The sequence below is a fragment of the Natrix helvetica genome, assembly GCF_964273705.1.
Source record: "Natrix helvetica genome assembly, chromosome: 2".
Taxonomy (NCBI): domain Eukaryota; kingdom Metazoa; phylum Chordata; class Lepidosauria; order Squamata; family Natricidae; genus Natrix; species Natrix helvetica.
This window is the reverse complement of record NC_138552.1, coordinates 16,271,542-16,293,833: the sequence shown is the minus strand read 5'-3', so window position 1 is coordinate 16,293,833 and position 22,292 is coordinate 16,271,542. Positions and strand designations below refer to the sequence as shown.

Below are 22,292 nucleotides of genomic sequence, written 5' to 3'. Positions count from 1 at the left end.
TCTTTTTTGCTCGTTCCTTGGTTTGGTTTTGGGTTTAAAAAGAAAAGAAAAGGAGTTTGTATTCCCATAGGTCGGTCTGAGCGTTACATTTTGCTGGTTTTGTCCTTCATAGGTCTTTGGGTTTAGCTTTAGTTAAGAGAGATCGAGAATAAAGCTATTCAACCGAAGTAATCAAGCACATTCTTTGTTCCTCCACAGATGATTAAACAATATCCAAGGTTTCTTGAAAGTTGAATTCATCTTGGATGTGCCCATGAAAAATAACTCCAGGCATAAAGGTAAAAAGAGATGTTGGGATACTATTACACCATCGTTCCTTTGAGAAAGAGAGCATATAAAATAGGCAGTACTCAAGGCAAGCAGACAGATGCTTAAATCAATACAGACACATAGCATGCTTAAAATACCGTCGCCATCTCCTAAAATCCCATTTGTACTTGGCTATTGTTTGACTTCCTGCCTGGGAAAAAAAACACCATAGTTAGGTAAAACTGACAAAGAAAGCAGCCGCACCAGATAATAACTGACCAGGACAAGGGAACATAAAATAATTCCAGAGTAGGGACCAGATGAAGCTGTTTAGATTGTAATGTAATGGATAGAGAGAGGATGAATAACTGGGAAGGCTCTGTGTGGGTTAAAAAGAGCTGTCTAAATTGGGATTACAACAAAGTTTTAAATTTCAATACTTTTCATATATAATTAAACCAGAATATGCCTCTGGGCTGAATAAACAGAGCCCAGCTCACAGGTTCTAACTAGGACCTGCAATGGTTCATTATATATTTCCTTCAACATTAGCATTGATGGCTTAGATATCTCTAGGTATCTCTAGATCAGTGTCCCTCAACTTTAAGCAATAGCAATAGCACTTAGACTTATATACCGCTTGATAGTGTTTTATAGCACTCTCTGAGCAGTTTACAAAGTCAGCATATTGTCCCCAACAATCTGGGTCCTCATTTTACCAATCTTGGAAGGATGGAAGGCTGAATTGAGTTAACCTTGTTTCCTGTCCTGTCTATCCACTGTGCCACCAGGGCTCCACCAGCAAGCTGGTGGAGGAATTATGGGAATTGAAGTCCATATATTTTAAACTGCTAAAATTGAGAAACACTGCTCTGTAGTAAGGATTACTGGTAGATCTACAGTTTGTATGTGTGAATATCTATCTATCTATCTATCTATCTATCTATCTATCTATCTATCTATCTATCATCTATCATCTATCTTCATGCACAATAAATATAAATGCATTCTACATAAAAAATGTACATCCCTACCATCTTCCATACCACTAACCCTAGATTTAACATAATGCTGAAGTAATGAAGGAAACCAAAGCTGAAGTAATCTTAAAATCGTATTTGTTTTCAGAAACAGGTCCTGCCTTTGGATAAATTATGAATGTCCTGTGCTTGCCACAAACACTTTAAGAAATCTCAGTCAGACTGGCTTACTCTCTTCTGTTTTGAATAACATTAAAATAACACTGAAAAAATATAAATCTTACCATGTACAACAAGGACGATATTCTATATCGTCCTTTGAAAAAGGTGCTTAAAAACATGGATGAACTAAAAGTATTAATTGATCTGATCAATTTTGGGATGGGGTTTGTCCCTACTGCTCCTCTAAAGATTGGATAAAGAGTGAATTAATGAGAACAAAATCCGTGGTTAGCTGAGCAAAAGCTTCATTTCCTGCTTAATGGTTAGATTTTTTATTAGATCTTTTTAATGCACCTAAACACATATGAGCACTTAGATGAAAACAAATATACCCATCCTTGCTCTCTGTAATATGTTGGCTTCGCAAATAATTATTTTTTTGCGGCAGGAATTCTGTTTATTATAGCTAACCGAAAAATCAATAGAGAACTGAAGACTGTGGATAGCTTTTCTACCTTTTTCCCATGAAAAGCTTAGATCTGAAACGACTCTCTCTTCCCCTCACAGGTACAAACAGATTTATTGGGATGTTCTTTTATGTGGAGATTCTAGTTCAAGCATAATTTGAGGCTGTAATTCTAATGATGTATGTATGTATTTATGTTGTACTTATATGCAGATAAATATTAGCAAAATGGCTAGATTTCCAATGAAAAAAACTGAGTTCTGCCAAGTTCTTTCCTAGGGGCAGATTTTTGAAATTCTGATTTTTCTTAATTTATTGCTCCAAAACATGGTGTATAATAAGAAGCAAACTCCACCTTTTTGTTCTTAAGCCCCTTGTATCCAGTTTATTCTATGGATATGAAAACACTAAATTTGTAGAGAGTAAGCAAGAAAGACTTGGACTGAAATAGGCAGGAACTGTTACCTAGGCAAAAGCAGATAAGAGATTTTTTTTTAAAAAAAAAGGTCCAGAACAATGAGATAACATTCAGAAATCGCTCAGGCAGAAGCCTCCTTGATTCACTGGTGTATAAGAAGGAGAAGGCGATAGAGCACAATCAAACTTGCAAGATCTGTGTCAACCCCATTAGGTAAATCAGTTCTGAAAATCAACTCCATAGGAAGATTAAAACTGCTTTTATGGAGGTGGGCTATAATAACAGAGCCTTGCAAGCATGTATCTGTGCGTTCTGGATGATGGGGGGGGGGGGAAATCACATCAGCAGTTCCATATTATGAGTTAGAAAGAGCAGCCGGGATTCTGGATTTTCAGAACAAAGTTTATAGGCTTATTACCGTGTTTCCCCAAAAATAAGACAGGGTCTTATTTTGATCCCTGAAATAAACACTTGGCTTTATTTTCAGGGAGATCTTATTATTTTTGAGGTTCAGGAGGCGATGAGTGTGGTCACCCCATGGCTGCTGATGTGTTGCAATATTTCGGGGAGGGCTTATTTTCAGGGGAGGGCTTATTTTAGCACATGCACTCAAAAGCCCGATTGGGCTTATTATCTGGGGAGGTCCTATTTTGGGGGAAACAAGGTAGTATCAGTAAAGACTAACATCCTTGACTCTTATAGGTTGAGTTCTGGAGGTCAGTGAGATGGGAACTGAACAGTGCTGAGCTCTTATGATACAGGTGTGCTAGGCAAGATGGGAATATGGTAGAATGGGGAAATAGGGTATAAATTGAAATAGCTTAAGAAAGGAAGCATGATTTTCCAGGTGGGAAGCACTGATCTAGTAGGAAGGCCTTAGATTGTCCTCATGCCTCAATTGTATATGAATCACATGAATTACTAAGTCAAACTGTCTGAACAACTACAAGTAGCCTTCAATCAACAACCAATCAAATTTAGTGAAATTACAGCAGCACTGGAAAAAAAAGGTGACTTATGATCATTTTTCACCTTACAATCTTTGCAGCATCCCCATGGTCATGTGATTACAATCTGGGCACTTGGCCACTGGCATGCACTTATGACAGTTGCGCCATCCCAGGGTCATGTGATCACCATGTGTAATGTTCCCCAGCTGGCTTCCGACAAGCAAAATCAACGGGGGAAGTTGGGGATCTCTTATCAAACGCACGATTAACTCAACAAGTGCAGTGATTCATTTAACAACGGTGGCAAAAAAAAAAGACCACAAAATGGGGCACAACTTGCTTAATGACTGTCTTGGTTAGCAATGGAAATTTTGAACTCAATTGTGGCTGTAATTTGAGGGCTACCTATAATTGTTCACTGGCCAGATTGTATGATGTGCGGCTCCTTTCCAACATATTCCTCTATCAACATATACAAATATAATTTCTTCTACATTGATAATACTTTTTCCTCCAATCCCCAACCCTTAGATGAACATTTTCAAAAGCATAAAAAATCACATAGCCCTCTTGATTCAAAATTAGCATTTGACTGATGAAGTTTTCCTTCCTACATCAGGTTTAGTTTAGTATCCCAACATCTTATACTTGGAGTTCATGGAATCCTGAGAAGATTCCATGTGGGAGCAGAAACGAGGGGAAAAAAAATAAAAACAAGAAAAGAACTTTAAAAGTCATCCCTTTTGTGTGTGTTGGTTTGTTGTTGCTCAAAAGAAACAGAAACAATTTACCTTCACACAGATCAATGGTGCTAAAAGCATTATTCGCCGTGCAAGGGGAGAGAATGAACTGAACTAAAAGTTGTGAGAAATCCTCATTCTTTGGTATTGTAGCTGTTGAGGTTTCGGTTGCTCTGTTCCTTGTTCTTTTGAAAAAACTGCATAGGCACAAATTAAAGACAATCTTCAACTTTAAGATTACTGAGTTGTCAAATGAAGCAGCAATCCTGTTGGCTTTTCCATTCGTTTCCTTTCTTGTCAACCCTTTCTTTGAACTCTGCTTCCTAAAAATGTCCCAAGATGTCTGTCAAAACACAGTGTGTTATCATTGGTTTATTTATTTTTTTCCTGACGTGTTTCCTTGTTTGGTTTGGTTTTTTTTTTTTTTAAATTATTATTCATTTCTTTCTTTTATTTTATTTTTTTCCCCTTAAACGGAACAGTTTGTTGCAGAAGAAATAGGTGCAGAAAAAGTTTCTTTGGTTTCGATTAAGTAGTACATAAAAGAGTCTCAAGTGTCTTTAAAGGATCATTACAGCATTTGGCTTGCTAGTAAACACTCAAGTTGGTGTTTGAAGGAAAGGGGCTATTCACTGGTAAATGTGCACATTGCGTGACCAGAGGAATTCTGATGAGGACAATAGCGTTTATGCATCGGTAGGTGAGCACGGTACCCTAGTGCGATTAAAAGTTAGCATTGCTACTTCACTCGAGAAACTACATCTCTTTCAGCCCCCTGGGAAGGCGGGCTGAAAGAGCCATAGTTTGACCAACATTGTTGGCTAATGTATGCAAGATCTGACAAAATCGACAATGACAACAAAATGGCAATGAGATAAGGATATATAGACATTATGATGGTCTTTGGTTTGCAGTATCCTGCATCTTTGGTAGTGTTGCATTTCTCTGACATGAAGTGATAAATGGAGATGGTTTTTTTCATCCATGGAACAGGCTTGGACCACACTTTTTAAAGGAAGTGTGCCCATGGTGAGAGACAGTTGAAGGCGTTTGTTTCTTTTTCCTGCTGAAACACCAACTAATAGAAATATAAAAATTATGTGGCCAAAAAAAAAGAGGTATCCTTAATCTACTTCGATAATAATGGCATGGTGAAATTAATGGTTTGGTGGTTTTTTTAAAAAACAACAACAACAACAGCACATAGATCTTTGTTGCATTTGCTCTTTGTGTGGTAGCATCTAAACGGGCTTCCTGAGTGTGAGTCTGCACTATGTACACATAGAAATTGTGAAAAACCTGCAAAAGTGTGCTTGAAACCAACATGTTCACTAACAACCCCCTCCTGACTCCGAGCACGTCCTAGAAGAACAGGCAAACAACCCACAGCTGTTTACATCTATTGCTTTTGTGCTTGATAATTTGGCTTCTGGGAACCAAATCTTTGATCCTTGTCCTTAGACACAATTCTTTTTTTTTTTTTAAAGAAAAAAGCCCAAATAGGCTAATTTGGATGACACTGAAAAATATTGAGTCTCTAAAGTACAACCCAGTGTTCTTAGGTCTAGTTATCATTTGTGCTCAGTATTTGCTTATTTCCGTGTTTGTTTGCTTTGGTATACGAGTGTGGAGAATCTAAGCATTTAGAAAATGGATGGGGTCAGCTGGGTTTGAACCTTCGATAGTGAGCAATCTGTTCAATTAGGTGCCATTTTGTTGGCTGCTCCCTATGGCCCCAAAGATAATGAACTTTGATTGGCTCTATCACACCGTCTGTGAGTTAATCTAAGGCAGGGTGTCCAACCTTGGCAACATTAAGACTTGCGGGCCTCAACTCCAAGAAGTCCCCAGCCAGCCATGTTGGTTGGGGAATTCTGGGGCTTGAAATTCACAGCTCTTAAAGTTGCCAAGGTTGGACACCCCTGATCTAAGGCATGAGGGAGCACCTCCTGTTTCTGACATGCTTAGTCTGCCTTGAATATATTTTTGACCTGCACGAGAAAGAAAGAAAGACAGACAGACAGAGAGAATCCCCAAAGCCTAATTCTCATCTGAATTAAATTAAACTGAATGCCCCGTGTTGCGAAGTAGTATTACGGTTTAAGAGAATTGTGCTTTCAAATCACCAGTGAAGGGCCCCGTTAAGAATCCGTTCCTTTTAAATAGATATTAGTTGAGTTGTGCCCAATTCAGATTCGGTTCTTTGATCATGCTTTGGTACAAGTGCTGGAGGTTGCCGAGGATCCCCCGGTGCTCAGATCATCCTGCCATTTCTCAAGACTCCGCCTCCTAGCATTCATGAAGAAGTTACTGACCGTAGTAAGTTCCAAGCCCAGCTGTTGTGAGATGGTGATCTGCATTTCTTTCGATGGACGTTTGTTCTCTTTGAAAATGGCAAAAAGTGTTCTGCGTTGGAGATCAGTGAAAACCAGACGAGATTTCTTCTGGGAGTTGTTCCTATCTTTGTTTGGTTCTTGCTCTTTGCGTTTGCATGCTTGGGGAAGGAAAGAGGGAGAAAAAAAAGAAGACAAGGATCAGTGCGTGTATAGGAAGCAAACAGAGCTGATGATACATGGGAAAATGCCAAGGAAACTAGAGACTAGGTCAGTGGTCAGTTTCCATTTTTTTTACTACCGGTTCGCTGACACACTTCTGCGCATGCATCTGAGCGGGTGGACAGAGCCTCCCGTCACCTCCACTACTGGTTCGCCCAATCTGGGCTGAACCGGCTGAAACCCACCTCTGTCAGGCGTGTTAAACTGGATTTGTTCAAGGGCTGGATCAGCATTCTCCTCCTCCTTGGGGTCGGAGGTGGGGGGAAGACAGGATGGACCCCTCCAGCAGCATCCTGCTGGCCAAAATAGGGCACACGAGCCCCCTTGTGTCCCATTTTGGCCAGCAAAGTGCTGTAGGAGGTTGTCCAGGCTGAAAATGGAGCATGGGGGGGCACACACCCCCATGCCCTATTTAGGCTGCCAGAGGCACTGCAGGCCAGTCCTTTGCTATTTCCAGGCTGGCCCCGAGGGCCAGATTTAAGCACTTCATGGGCTGCGTCCAGCCTGCGGGCCTTGAGTTTGACACCCCTGTTATGGTAACTAACCTTTGCAAATTGCAGAATCATTAGGGCCTCTTCTGATTGAAATGATTAATAATACAGGCTGTGGCTATTGTTTGCAATTTTTAAATATATTTCGGTTAATGCCAAATAGGTGGTTACAGATAGTCTGATAGAACAGTGGTTCTCAACCTTTTTTCAACACGGACTCCCTTCAACACCTTTTGTGACCATGGACTCCCAAGACATAACTCAAGATTTAAATCGTAACATTTCTTCAAGCCTTTGCAGACTCCCCCCCATGACATCGTGGTACCCTCCCAGGGGTCCACAACCACAGACTGAGAACCACTGCTATAGGAGATGAGCAAGCTGATGCAGAGGGTGGGGTTAAATCCATAATAAGTTTAAAGTTTTTGCATTCCCACAAGAGACCCAAGTCTTCCCCCCTCCCCTTGTGAATTCTGTTGACTTTATCTAACATCAATTTGGCTTGACTGCTAGTAGATCAGATTCTTGTGTAGAGGTAGTAAGGAATAAACGTTCAGTGCTTTGAATCTGGCTCCTACTCCTGATTACTTGTGCCTGACAAGTCCTCAACTTACAATAAATTATTTAGCCATTATTTGAAATTGCAATGACTCTGAAAAATGTGACCTTGCATCTGGGCTTCGCACTTATGAACATTGCAGCATCTCCACAGTCACGTAATCAAAATTTGGGCTTGGCAACTGACATGTATTTACCGCGGTTGCAGAGTCCTAAGTTCATGAGATCATCATTTGCCACCTTCCCAGCAACCTTCTGACAAGCATAGTCAATGGGAGAAGCCAGGTTTAATTAACCACCACCTGATGTCCTTAACAATTGCAGTTATCAACTTAACTACCATAGCAGAAAGGGTCATAAAATTGGATGTGACTCACTTGCCTTGCTGAAGCAATGAAAATTCTGATCCCAATTTGAGGAGGAAAAGGAAGAAAGGGTAAAGCAGAGGGAGTAAGGGAGGGGAATTAAGAGTAGGAGAGAGGGGAAGAAGGAGGAGAAGAGAGGAGGAGGAGGGAAGAAAGGGGAAGAAGAAAGGGGGAAGGAGAGGAGGAAAGAAGAAGGCAGAGAAGGGCGGTTGAAAAGATAGAAGGAGCAAGGTTGTTGCAAAGTAAGATGGACAAATGGGGTGGCAAGAAAGTGACCCAAACGGTATTCTATATATTTGTAAGAAAATAATGATAAAGATTAATGATGAATAGATAAATGTTAATAGCAATTATAAGAATGTATATTTGTGAATAAATTTGACAGAGAAAAATGAAAAAAAAACTTTATTAATAAAAAAAAAATCTGATCCCAATTGTGGTTGTACAGTAAATTGAGGACTGCCTGCAACATGCCAGAAGTACCATCCAGGTAAACCAGATTGTAACATGGGATTGTACAATCTGTACACGTAGGTTCAGGATGAACCACTGTGTCTCTTTCCCATAGCCACCCCACACTCACTAATACTAGGAATGCCATATTTTTGCCCCCTGGAAGTGTTTTTCAGCTTTTGTTGTCCTGAAGGAGATAGCAAGTGCTTTGAATTCCTATAGGCATTTTCTGGGTCAGGGATCCCCAACCGCCAGGCTGCAGCCCAATGACATGGCCTGTTTAGAACTGGGCCACACACAAGGGGTGTGTGAGTGTACATGCATCAGGGGTGGTATTGACTCAAGAGTGGGTTCCGTCTTCTTCTACTGCTGGTTTGCTCAGGGACATGCTTTGAGGGTGTACGTGTTTTGGGGGCACACATGCATTGGGGGCACACGTGCTTTGGTGGGGCGCATGCTTTGGGGGTACATGCACTTCAGGCGTGTGCAGTTGATGCACACTATGCACACATGCACAGTAGGTAAAAATGCTTCTGCGCATATGCAAAAGCAAAAAAACCAAGATGGCGCTGCCAATAGGACCAGTTCGGGGGTGTAGCCAGCTGAGTTACTACCTACTTGGCCAAACGGGCTGAACCGGTTACTACCGGTTACCGGTTACTACCTACTTGGCCGAACGGGCTGAACCGGTTCCCCCTCTGTATTGACTTACCTTCCCTACCAGTTCACAAGCCTCCGCCATGTGGATAGCCTTCCACGCATGCGCTTTTGGTGAAAAAAGTGCCTAAATGGGATGCCGTAGAGTTGGCGGGAGTGGGCGGGGCCACCTGCGATTTCCACTACCGGTTCGGGAGAACCGGTCTGAACCTGTAGAATACCACCTCTGACATGCATGTGCAACTCCATTTGCATGAGCAGCAGGAGTTTGCACTCGTATGCGAAGCTCCGTTTCCTGCCGCTCACATGGAACCATTCTCTCTCCTTCCCCACCAGTCCACCAAATTGGAAAGTTTAGGGCCCGGTGTCCTGGGTGATATATGGAATACCAGCCTAGCTGCTCCCCTTTTATAGAGTTGGTAGGGCCATACAATACATAAATAACAGTACCTCTAATCTTGTTTGATAGCACAAGAAGAAACAGGGAGGGTAAGAATAACTGAGACAGAATTGGAGAGGATTCATTTTCTTCTTTTTGTCAGTCATGCACACTTTGGCCTATTGCCCTAGATTAATTTATAATGCAATCCTGTGCACATTGAAAAAAAACAATTTGCATTGAGTTTAGTTTAGTAGGGGTTTGCTTCTAAGTAAGCATGCAAAGGTTAACTTCATTCTCTTAAAAGTGTTGCTGGCCAGCAGCGTGATGAAATAGACCTGATTCAACTGTTTAATGATGCAAAAGGTAAAGTGGAATGAGTCCCTGTGGATTTTACTTGGCTCGTCATACCTGATTTTAAGGGGTGGGGCTCATCTCTGTTTCTTTAAACCAGGATGTCAAACTCAAGACCACTGGGCCAGATTCCGCCCATGGGCTGCTTAGAACTAGCCCACGGGCTTGCCCTGGAAACAGCAAAGGACTGGCCTGCATTGCTTCTGCCAGTGAAAACAGAGTTCGAGAAGGCCAAGTGCGGCCCATCCAGGCTCTGTTTTCAGCCGCAATGGCCTCCTGGAGCCCTCTGCCAGTGGAAATGGAGCCCGAGGACGCCTCCCCGGCTCCGTTTTCACTGGCAGAGGTCTCCAGGAGGCTGTCATAGTTGAAAATGGAGCCTTGATGAGTGATGTCAAGCTGGCCACACCCACTCAGGCCACGCCACCTGGTCCGCTGAGATCATACACAATCCTGATGCGGCCCTCGCTGAAATCAAATTTGACACCCTTGCTTTAAACCACTGAGCTAGTGCTGTCTGAAGACCTTTCCATGGTCATGTGGCCAACATGACATCATGCTACAGTGCAAAGGCTACCATGAAATATGGAATGCTGTTACCTTCCCAATGAAGTGGAACCTATTTATCTACTTGCATTTACATGTTTTTGAACTGCTAGGTTGGCAGGAGCTGGGACACATGACGTGAGCTCACTGTGTCCTGCAGTGCTAGGACTCAAACTGCCAGAGTATAGAGACCTTCTCCAACATCCTTCCAGCCACTGAGCCTCCACGCATCCTGTTAAAGGATGTACTTACTACGGTACAATAATGAGCCATGGTGGCGCAGTAGTTAGAATGCAGTATTGCAGGCTAAGTCACTGCTCACTACAGGTTTGATTCTGAGTGGCTCAAGGTTGACTCCATCCTTCCGAGGTTAGTAAAATGAGGACCCAGATTGTTGGGGGCGATAGGGTGACTCTGTAAACCACTTAGAGAGGGCTGTAAAGTACTGTGAAGCATATGTAAGTCTAAATGCTATTGCTATAACGAAGCAATCTTCCTTCCTTCTCCTAGAGTCCACACTGGTCAGGAATATTGTAAATTATAGCCAGCATATATAAAGTTGAGAAAAGGTATTCATACATCTTCTATGCATATCCATATAATTGAGAGCGGGCAGCAGGATTGTCCTAATATATTGGATGCAATAACTTTGGAACTGAAGCGATACATGCACCATATAAGTACTAAAATGCTCCCTGTGAACATAAATTATCAGCCACATGCCTTTGTACATTACAAGAAGAACTAAGGACACATCGTACAGGAAAAAAAGTTAAAATCGATCTTTACAAATTTAGTTAGAAATAACTATTGGAAGTACCATCACATTCAATATTGTTTAGTTGTAGGTTTGCAGCCAGATTTTTTTTAATACCATGAGCATGAACGTTCTGCTTTAGTGAAGATGAGGGTGGGGAAGTTAGTTTTACCAATTTATCCTTTATTTGCAATGGTCAACATTATCTTTCCTATTGAATCCACGAACCCTGTAGTGATATTGATATAGGTTGATTCAAATTGCCTAATAATGAGCTTTCTGAATATCAGTTGATGAACTGAATTAAGTTGGATACTTGATTTGGCTAAGTCTGATTAGACACACAAGGATGTGGTTTAGACTTACTTTTACCTTCTCTTTCTATCTGGGAAATGCTATGCATGACATAAATGAAACCTTCCTCCAAAAGGAACAATCATTTGGTATCTCATAATCTATATATATATATAAAAACAAAGTACCACTCACTCATCATGAAATCTCCAGAACCGTAAAGCCTACAAACCTGAAATTCGGCAAGTATGTTCCTCTTGGCTTCTAGGTGCTCGCTAAGAAAGGATTTTTTTTGAAATGACCATCAGATAATTAGTATTTCTTATACAGTAATTAATGCGCACTGATGCTAAGGAGTTCTACTTCCCCTCCCCACCTGAAAAGAACTCTGTTCCAACTACCAGTTGCCTCAACATTCCATTACCTCAGTGCAAAATGGCTGACATTCCACTGCTTCACTCAGTAGCGGTCTGGGGCTCCTTAGTATACTAAACATCATTACCTCACCAAAATGTCTACGCCTTCCACCTATGGAATTGCTTCTGAACTCAAAGTGGTGGGAATGATATTCCCTTATGTACTCGAATTACCGACCCTCACTGATCCAATGGACTGTGAAATGAATTTCTCCTGCATAGCCTAATCACATAGTTGCAAGCATGGGTATCCAGCTAGTATCAACTAAACATGTTCTGTATCATAAGCTAGTTATGATGCTTCACTCTACCAGTAAGATTGAGATGCACAGGTCGGGCAGAAACAAGAAAAATAAATTGGTCAATAATAGGAAATTTGTAAGGATGGACCATATGAAAAGACAGACCATGTTCCTCATCAAACCCATATTTGATGATGACATCACCACAAATCTAGTGAAACCCTTTTGCCAAAGTGGAGATTAAACAAATTATATAGAATATCTTCTCAAAAATTCAAAGGGCTCTACACAGGCCAAATACATATTTACAAACCGGAGATTCCCTGGGATTGTAATCAAGAAGGCTAGTATGGAGCATTAGTCTTTTACAATTTGGTATTCTGCACCCAATTAAAAACAAACAAACAAATTTTAGCCCTGAAAATTCAGGAAATGGCTCGATCTGAGATGTGGTTTGCTTATCAGAATTTGATTCTAACAACAGGTTCAGAATTCCTTGAACCTGTAGCTGTATGATGGATCTTGAACATTTTTTTTTGATGACCTTAGTTCTTCCTTGAAACTAAAATTCAATTCACAGGTTGGATACAATCCTTAAGTAGCATCTGAACATTGCTTGTCTAGTGCAATTCAAGAAAAGTTCCCAAAAAAATCTGTGAAGCATACGATTCATATAATTGTCCACAGTCTAGAAAGCTACAAGGCTTATGAACTTCCATGGTTGGCTATAGAATTATAAGGGGAATATATTATATTGGTTGGATATTTGTATATTTTATATTATTGTAAGTCTCTTTTCAAACTGCGAGATGGGAAGCAAATAAAAATAAATTAACAACAACAACAACAACAACAACAACAACAACAAATTGCAGCTTCCTGCAATAACACCAACGGAATTGCAAAAAAACTGCGCTACTTGGAACATCATACATCTTAAGAAGGTACTTGGTTGATACCTAGGACGCTGGCAGCCACCTGTATCAACCTATTAGCACCAGTCAATGATATTTGTGATGCATTTTTGAATGTTCAATTGACTGAGTTCCATGTTTAATGAATTAACAACAACAACAACAACAACAACAGCCTTGGGTGCAATCCCAAAACCAACTGGAGCACCAATTGAACACCATCAGCATTGACAATCAATTGCAAGATGCAGTTTTACTCGCAACAGCTTACATCCTGCAACAATACTTTTAACACCATCAAACGTTCTCATATGCCTATCCCAGGTCCTTGGGAAGGGCAAACATGCCAAATCCAGTCTAAACGTATAGCTGATTATGCAACAAACTGTGATAATGAAGTCATTCCAATTCATTGCTTCTACACCTCTCTTTATACTAGTGTTTCTTAGGAGCCTTGGCAACTTTAAGATGTGTGGACTTCAACTTCAGGAACTTTTCCAGCTGCTAGCCCCAGTTGAAGTCTTTACATTTTAAAATTGAGAAACACTGCCTTACCCTGAAAACTAAATGGGCATTCTTAAACAGAACAGCTCCCATCCTGACATATTTGTATCCAATTGCTAGAACATTAGATGAATAAATTTAGTCGTGTGAAAATTAACCAGAAGGCTAGAGGACCAAGGGCAATGCTACCATTCTAATTAGGCTAGCAGTGCTACTTTTTCTGCCTTATGGCGTTTTGGAGAATAGGTTGAAACACGGTGTAGTATAATTATTGCCCACTAAGAAACTCAGATAGGGACAAAGAGGCCATCTATGTCAAAACTGTACAATCCTCTCTCAGTGAGGGGGGAGGGGAGAGGGGAGGGATACAGCATCATCTATCTCCAGTCTACGACACAATCCTTTCAACAGTTCCAAGAAGGCTACACACCCATTTGCACAACTCAGGTGACCCTGAGGACACAGATAAACCTCCAAGTAGCCTCAATGACTCTCTAGAAGAATGCAATTGACCAGCTGTCTGCAAGGAGTATCAATCCTTCCATTCCCCACCATCCAGTTAGAGCTGAAGAAGCTTTTGGATGAGAAGTGAAACATCTTCAAAGGAAAAAAAAACACAAGAAAGTCCAGTTGCCTCTTGAAAAAAAGCGTCTTTGGGACAACCATGACTTGGATGACTGAGAATCTCCATAGACCTCCATCATTTGTTCTGAGACAGTAACCCATTCTCTCAGCCCGTCTGCTATTGTGAGGAGGAGCAATCTTCAGGACATGGCATGCATAGTTTTGTAGACTTAAATTATACTAGAATTAAGAGTTCTAATTTAATACAATTCTCCTGCAAGTCTTATGGATTGCAAGGTGATCAAACCGCTTGGTCCTAGAGGAGATCAACCCTCTAGGGTGGCTCTTTAGAAGGCCAGATCCTGAAGCTGAAACTCAAATACTTTGGCCACCTAATGAGAAGGAAGGACTCACAGGAGAAGAGCCTAATGCTGGGAACGATTGAGGGCAAAAGAAGAAGGGGCCAACAGAGAATAAGGTGGCTGAATGGAGTCAACGAAATAGTAGGTGTGAGCTTAAATGGCCTCCAGAGGATGGTAGAGGACAGGAAGGCCTGGAGGAACATTATCCATGGGGTCCCGATGGGTCGGGCATGATTCCGCAACTAACAACAACAACAATTCAATACAATTGTTTTAAAAGAAATATTTGTTATACTAAGATTTAGACATGTAACTGTGGAATCCAAGCAATATCTATTTTGAAATTTACATTTCTTCATTCCATTCCAGCCCGCAGTGTACGGATGCCTGCTGAATGTGGTGTTTATCTACCATCAATGAGTGGTGTCAGAAGGGGAAGGAATCTTCTGGCCTTATTCATTTATTATTTAACATTTATTTATTATTTAACAAATCCCCTGCTTTTCCCCTTCTGAAAGCAGACTTGCTCAAAACTGCTTACAATATATAAAAAGCACAAAAATCTAACCCCGCACCTTAAGACCCAATCAGTAAAATTAAGCAAAAGCCCTAATCTGCTCAAGAGACAAATATCTTCCATTGTTGATGGAATACAAATTGAGGAAACCTTCAGATGAGCACTTTACAGGTGGAATAGCATCAAAAGGTGGCCTCTCTGAAGGCATTTGTCCTGCAAAGAGGAATGTTCCTTTGAGTTTAGTGGAGGTAGAGGTTCTCTCAAGGAACAGTTTCTTCAAGCCCCAACTCAATAAAGATGTTACAAGTGGACCATTCATTTAGTGACTCTTCAAAGTTACAACAATACAGTAGTGGGATTCAATTTTTTTTTTACTACTGGTTCTGTGGGTGTGGCTTTGTGGGCATGGCAGGGGAAGGATACTGTAAAATCCCCATTCCCTCCCCATTTCTGGGGGAAGGTTACTGCAAAGTCCCCATTCCCTCCCCACCCCACTAACCTGCTTTCCAGCTCCGTTGTCCTGTTCAGGGCAACAAAAGAAGATCAGCTGGGAGGCTGGCTGGCAGCAGGGGTGGGGCCAGCCTATTTGCCGGTTGTCTGAACTACTCAAAATTTCCGCTACCGGTTTTCTAGAACCTGTCAAAACTGGATGAATACCACTTCTGCAACAATACTGAAAAAAGTAATTTATGACCATTTTTTTTGTACTTAAAACTGTTGTAACATCCCAATGCTCACGTGATCAAAATTCAAGTGCTTGCAACTGATATTCATATTTATGACGGTTGCAGTGTCCCTGGGTCATGTGATAACCGGTTGCAAAATCAACAAGCAAAATCAATGGGAAAGCTAGATTCATTTAATAATCATGTTACTAACTTAAGAACTGCAGTGATTCACTTAATGACAGTGGCAAGGCAGATCATAAAATGGGGCAAAACCAGAGGTGGTATTCAGCAGTTTCTGACCAGTTCTGGAGAACCGGTAGCAGAAATTTTGAGTAGTAAATAACATCTCTGACTGGCCCCGCCCCATCTATTCTCTGCCTTCCAAGTCCCAACTGATCAGGAGGAAATGGGGATTTTGCAGTAACCTTCCCCTGGAATGGAGAGAGAATGGAGATTTTACAGTATCCTTCCACTGGAGTGGGGAGGGAATGGAGATTTTGCAGTGTCCTTCCCCTGCCATGCCCACCAAGCCACGCCCACAGAACCAGTAGTAAAAAAAATTGGATCCCACCACTGGGCAAAAAACTGTCCCACTTAGCACATTTTGGGTTCATTTGTGGTCATAAGTCTAGGAATTACCTCTAATTGATTCTGCAGTTTGTTCCAGTCAAAATTCCTGCAGCTGCATTTTGCACCAAGGAAAGTTTTAGAGGCAGTTCAGCCTTTGGTCTCGGTACTCATCATTTGTTTAATACTCAATGCAGAAACTAGAAGTTGTCGGTGTTGGCTGCCTTGTGACTCACTACATTATTCCTTATGGGAAATATTTGTTTGGTACTCATTGTTTTTGGTACTCATCGCATCTACCAGAACCAATTAACGATGAGTATCAAGGTACCATTATTATCCCACGATTAAAGATCTGCCCTCAATTTGAATTTGAAGAAAATTATTGTATAATATTGTATAAGTTGTACTGTGGAATGAACTCGAACCAGTGTATTTGGCTGAATCATTGTGTACAGGTAGTCCTCAATTTATGACCACAATTAGCACCAGAATTTCTGTTGCTAAGTAAGGTGGTTGTTGAGTTGGAACCTGGCTGGGAAGGTTGCAAATAGTGATCATGTAACCTTGGGAGGTTGCAACTGCCCAAAATACTTCCCAGTTTTCAAGCACGTAAATGTTTAACCTTGTGACCATGTTGCAACCTAGAACTGTCGTTAAGCAAATGGTTGTAAATTGAGGATTACCTGCATTTAACCTGAATTTTGTACAATAGTACATTCTTAATTATGAGTTGTCATTAAATCGGGCCGTTCTTAACCCGGAAAACTTGTTGTAATGTTTGCAAGACCAAGGCCAAACCTGACTGCCTTGCATCTGGAAGGAAAGCAGTTTCTAGTTAAACATCCAACTATCCTCAACATTAATTGTTGCTGTCTGGTCTGCAAAGTATCTAAAAGAATCTAAATATGTTTTGGTGGGATTAATGCTTCAAATTAAAATTGAATTTTTCTATGCACAAAGAAGTTTTTCACAGGACACAAAACTAACGAGACATTTTCCTTGAATCATTGAGCCATTGGTTCCTGGTCCTTTCTAAATGTGATGAACATTAATCCCTAGGAAGTTGGAAATCCAACACATTTTCATGGCTGGTTAGGGGATTCACCAAGGTGGATCTGATGCAAGGATCTCCAAACATGGCATCTTTAAGACTTCATCTCCCAGAATTCCCCAGTCAGAATGGTTGCTACGGAATTCTGGGAGTTGTCGAGTTTGGAGACCCCTCATCTAAAGCATGTAAGCCAGTGATGGCTTTCCATTTTTTTTCACTACCAGTTTGCTTGTGGCCGCGCACACACATGTGCGCGCGCATAATGCTTCTGTGCATGCACAGAAGCATCTGGGCAGGTGGGAGGAGCCGCCCGCTTCTACCACTACTGGTTCACTTGATCCGGGCTGAATCGGGAGCAACCCACCTCTGATGTATGCCCAACCTTTTGGCATGCCTGGGCCACACTGAGTAAAGAGGAAATTGTCTTGCACCACATATAAAATATATAATATACTTTTATAATGTAAAATCACACAACAATGTTAAATATGTATGATCTTGTGGGCCCACATTACTAGCTGTCCGCAGGCTTCAGGTTGGGCCTGCCTGGTCTGAAGTGTGGATTAGGGTGTCAAAAAAGTCAAGATGGAAGTCATAGCCATCCAGTTGACAGCCTGTTCTTTGTTTATGTATGTTGGTCATATGATGTATTAGCTGATAATACAGCGCTGCCTGGGTATTTATTTATCCCAACCAGTGGTGTGTTTCAAATTTTTTTAGAACCTCTTCTGTAGGTGTGGCCTGCTTTGTGGGAGTGGCTTGACAACCATGTGACTGGATGGGCGTGGCCAACTTGTAAAATGTGGTGAAATTCACTTAACAACAGTCTTGCTTAGCAACCAAAATGTTGGTTCAGAAACTCCAGCATTTGAAGCACGCAAGTCTTAAAGCTGTCAAGTTACAAGATCCTTGCACCCCTAACCCTTTAGGAAAAAAACCCCCAGGGGTGTTCAAACTTGACAGCTTTAAGACTTGTGGACTTCAACTCCCAGAATTCCTCCTCTCGCTCTTCATCTTGATGATGTGCGGACGGGCAGGGGGGGGGGAGAGCTGGAACCGGTTCTAAACGGCACTGTAGATTTGTGGAACCTCTTCTATAGAAGAGGTTACAACTGGCAGGAACCCACCCCTGATCCCACCCCTCCTTCCATGAACGTCGACACAATTTCTAATGTTGCATTTTCCCCCTTACCAGAGGGAGCTCTCTTGTGGAGTGTGTGAAGCCTTTACCATGGTAACTCCACAGCGCTGTACAGTAGAAGCCATTTTAAGGCAGTACGGTAGAAGTCATTTTAAGGCACATTTTAAGGCTTAACAGAACACACACACACACACACACACGTATATGTGTGTTAAAAAAGGCAGCAGGAAGCTATTAGTGTGACCTTGAGCAATGTTTTGAGTCTCTAACAACACCTCTTCTCCACCCCCCCCCCCCCCGAAAGCATCTGCCTGGTAATGTTACATCACATGGGGCAGTGTGGAATTTTGTTTCCTTGATAAAGGTTTGTTGAAATTCTGAGAAATGACCATTTGCTTTTATTTATTCTCACTTTTCAGCTTCCATTTGAGAGTTAGCATTTAGATAGGCCAGGTGCTGGGAAAGACTCCCTGTTCATTCCAGGAAATGCTTCAGCCTCTTATCCAGGGGGTCTGAGAGATTATTACAGGTTTAATCAGGTTATATGAAATTCCCCATTCCACCCCCGCTCCCCTCTGGCCTCATTCATCTTGCTTTCAGTTAGGTTATTTATTTATGATACTTATCTTCCATACAGTTCCTTCAGAAGCCAAGAGAAGTTATGGAATATGATCAGGCGCTCTTACCTATTCACAGTAGTTCCTAAAAGGGTTTTGGGGAGCTTATTTTATCACATAACTAATTCATGGCCTGAGGCATCCTGTATTTTATACTTATCAGTTGCTAATAATAAATAATGCAACAGCCACATGCTTTTCAGTGCAATTCGGTAAATACTTTCCTTTAGCTGTTAAGTTTACCCTGGAAAAGAGATCACGGAGCTCTGATTCCATTGCCCTCCCTCCCTTCCTCCCCCTGGGTGCCACAGATATGTGAGACTCTAAAAGGGAAAAAGAGAAAGCATTTGTCTATGGTGAGATGTTTTATGATGGAGGAAGTGCAGAAGAATTTGTGCTGAGGGCACGGCATATAATATTCTGAGTCACTTTCTGTCACTAGCTGGCTCTTAGCTGTGAATTAAGACTCAGCAGACATTCCGTTATTTGGGGGTGGGATTTTTTGATGCCAAAAAGGAATATAGTTATCATTATTATCATCATTACCTCTTAGGACCTGGGGTGCAGTGAAGGGCACTTTAAAAAAGAAAGAGAAGAATGGAATGGAATGGAATAGAATAGAATGAGGACCTTGCAGGTCTTCTAATCCAGCCCCCTGTTCAAGCATTTCAGATAAGTAGAGTAGACTCTTCTTAAAAACATCCAGTGATGAAGTGCCCACGATTTCTGGTGGCAAGCTGTTCCACTGGTTAATTGCCCTCACTGTTAGGAAAGTTTCTCCTTAATTCCCGGTTGCTTCTCCCCTTGATTAGTTTCCAACCATTGTTTCTTGTTTTGCCTCCCAGTGCTTTGGAGAATAATTTGACCCCCTTTTCTTTGTGGCAGCACCTCAAATACTGGAATACTGCTATCATGTCATTCCTGATTCTTGTGAAATATTTGTTAAGTGAATTTTGCCCCATTTTATGATCTTTCAACCCTAGTGGTTAAGTGAAACTATCTTCTCCATTGACTTTGCTTGTCAGAGGATCGCAAAAGGATACTACACTTGATCTTAACCAAAAGACCGAGAAGCAAAAGGGGACCACGTGATCCTGGGACACAGCCAAGGTCATAAATATAAAGCAGTTGCCAAACATCTGCATTTTTGTCACTTGGCCATAGGGATGCTACAAAGGTTGTAACTGTGAAAACTGGTCATAAGTTACTTTTTTCACTGCCGTTGTAACTTTGGAGGGTCACTAAATGAACTATTGTAAGTTGAGGACTACCTGTACATATAGGCAGTCTTTGACTTAAATGGGAACCAGTTGCCAAGCACCTAACTTTTGATCATGTGACCCTGGGGGTGTGCGGCAACAGTCGTAAGTGTGAAACTGATCATAAATCACATTTTTTCCCAATTCTGTTGAAATGTCCCAAGGGAAACAGGTTCCTTCTTGGCCATCACCCCCATCCAGATCTTCCTAAGGCAGGGGTGTCCAAACTTGGGAACTTTAAGACTTCGGATCTCCGCATTCCCGACCCTCTGGAATGACCTTCCCCCCGACATTAGAATGACTTCGGATCTCCGCACCTTCCGTCAGAAACTTAAAACCCACCTATTCCAGCTAGCCAGCTTGGCCTAATTCCATCTTTCCCACCTCAGTTTTATTTCAAAATTTTTAGGATTGGTTTTAGGGTCTGTTTTTAATGTTTTTAATTTTTATAAAAAAATTTTATAAATTCGTACAGGGGTTGTTTAATTTGATTTTTAGCTATGCATATGATTGTTTGTATGTTTTTAAATTTATTCCTGTACACCGCCCCGAGTCCCTCCGGGGAGAGGGGGTGGTCTAGAAATTTAATAAATTATTATTATTATTATCCCCTTACCCAGAAGGGACCAGCTACTCCTTCCTCTGGACTACAACCTTTTCCAGATGGCCAGTCATCACACAAATCTCTCATTTCTCAAATTATATAGTCTGCCTTACTGTCGATGTTTCTAAATTTTACAGTTTTTATTAGTTTATAATACAACATACAAAGAGAATACAAAAGCAAATGTTAAGGAAATTAGGAAAGGAAAAGGGAAAGTGATTAGTGGAGGAAAGGAAGGGAAAAAGAAGAAAAAAAGGCATTGATGTCCGACTCTTTTGGTGCAGTAAAATAAAGCATTAAGATCTACCCTCAACTTTTTACTTTTTCATAATAATAGAAACCAGCAATTTCTGCAACAACAAATCTATCTAATCGGTAAAACCCAAGGTCAACGTTTCATCTTTTTCGACCTCAAGCACAAAGTCCAGAAGTGGTTTCCAAGTTGAAGTAAAGGTGTTTTTTTTCCCTTTGAATAAAACAGTCAATTTAGCCATCTCTCCTAGCGCCATCAGTTTTTGCAGCCATTCACCCATTGTGGGGGGTCAAGGTGACTTTCCATTTCTGTGCGCAGAGTACAGCCACTATGGCCATACTAACCTGAAAATGCCCGATCTCGACTGTCAATGTTTCAAGGCAGTCACAGACAGTAATTAATGACAACAATAATTAGAAAACAAGCACATAAAAGAGTTGAATTTTCAACTGATGTGCAAGTTCTCAGACTGAAGTCAGCAACGTAGTGGACTTCCATTCCACAACTTATTTCAATTGAAAAGTGGATTTAAACTTTTTGCTCTCCAGAAATGTATTTCACAAATCCAAATGTAGTTTATTTGTTTGTTTATTTCTTTGTTTATATCCCACCTTTATTATTCTTATAAACAACTCATGGCGGAGAACACATCTAATATTCCTTCTTCCTCCTATTTTCCCCATAGCAACAACCCTGTGAGGTGGGTTGGACTGAAAGTGGGGACTGGCCCCAGGTCACCCAGCCAGCTTTCTTGGCTGAGGCTGGACTTGAACATTTCCTGGTTTCTAGCCTGCTCTTTTCAACACTTAGCACAAAAAATTACTAAAAAACATGCCAGCGGTGCCGACTGGGGAACCAGTTCGGGTGCGTGGTCAGCGTGGTTTGCTGCCAGTTCTGTGACCAAGGCCAAAATCCCACTACCGGTATGCCCAAACCGGTGCAAACCAGTAGCAATATTGTTCATGTCATGTGACATCTTCACGTAATACTTCATTTAAGCTCCCCTCCAAAACTCTTCCAGGCATCTCTGGAGAAGCGGAACCAGTGGTGGGTTCTGGGCGGTACGGCCCGGTACAGGCGTACCGATGGTAGCTGGGAGCAGCGGCTACCATACCGGAACGGTGGGTTGTTTGGCCCACCCGCCTGCCCGCTTTTCTTACCGCTTTTTGATGCAAATGGGCCAATTGCGCACACACGCAGAGCGTGCAACACCTGCACGACCTCCGCCGAGCAGCTGAG

General features: G+C 41.5%; 1 protein-coding gene across 1 annotated transcript in view; it reads right to left on the bottom strand.

The window, feature by feature from the left end:
• Window positions 1-1,878: 1,878 nt before the first annotated feature.
• The window catches only part of ONECUT2 (one cut homeobox 2), an 81,810-nt gene continuing 61,396 nt past the window's right edge, over window positions 1,879-22,292 (bottom strand). Inside the window, exon 2 of the mRNA XM_081945718.1 lies at window positions 1,879-6,459. Within this exon, the coding sequence (XP_081801844.1) occupies window positions 6,173-6,459 (287 nt within the window). The 3' untranslated portion in view covers window positions 1,879-6,172. The remainder of the gene's footprint in view (window positions 6,460-22,292) is intronic.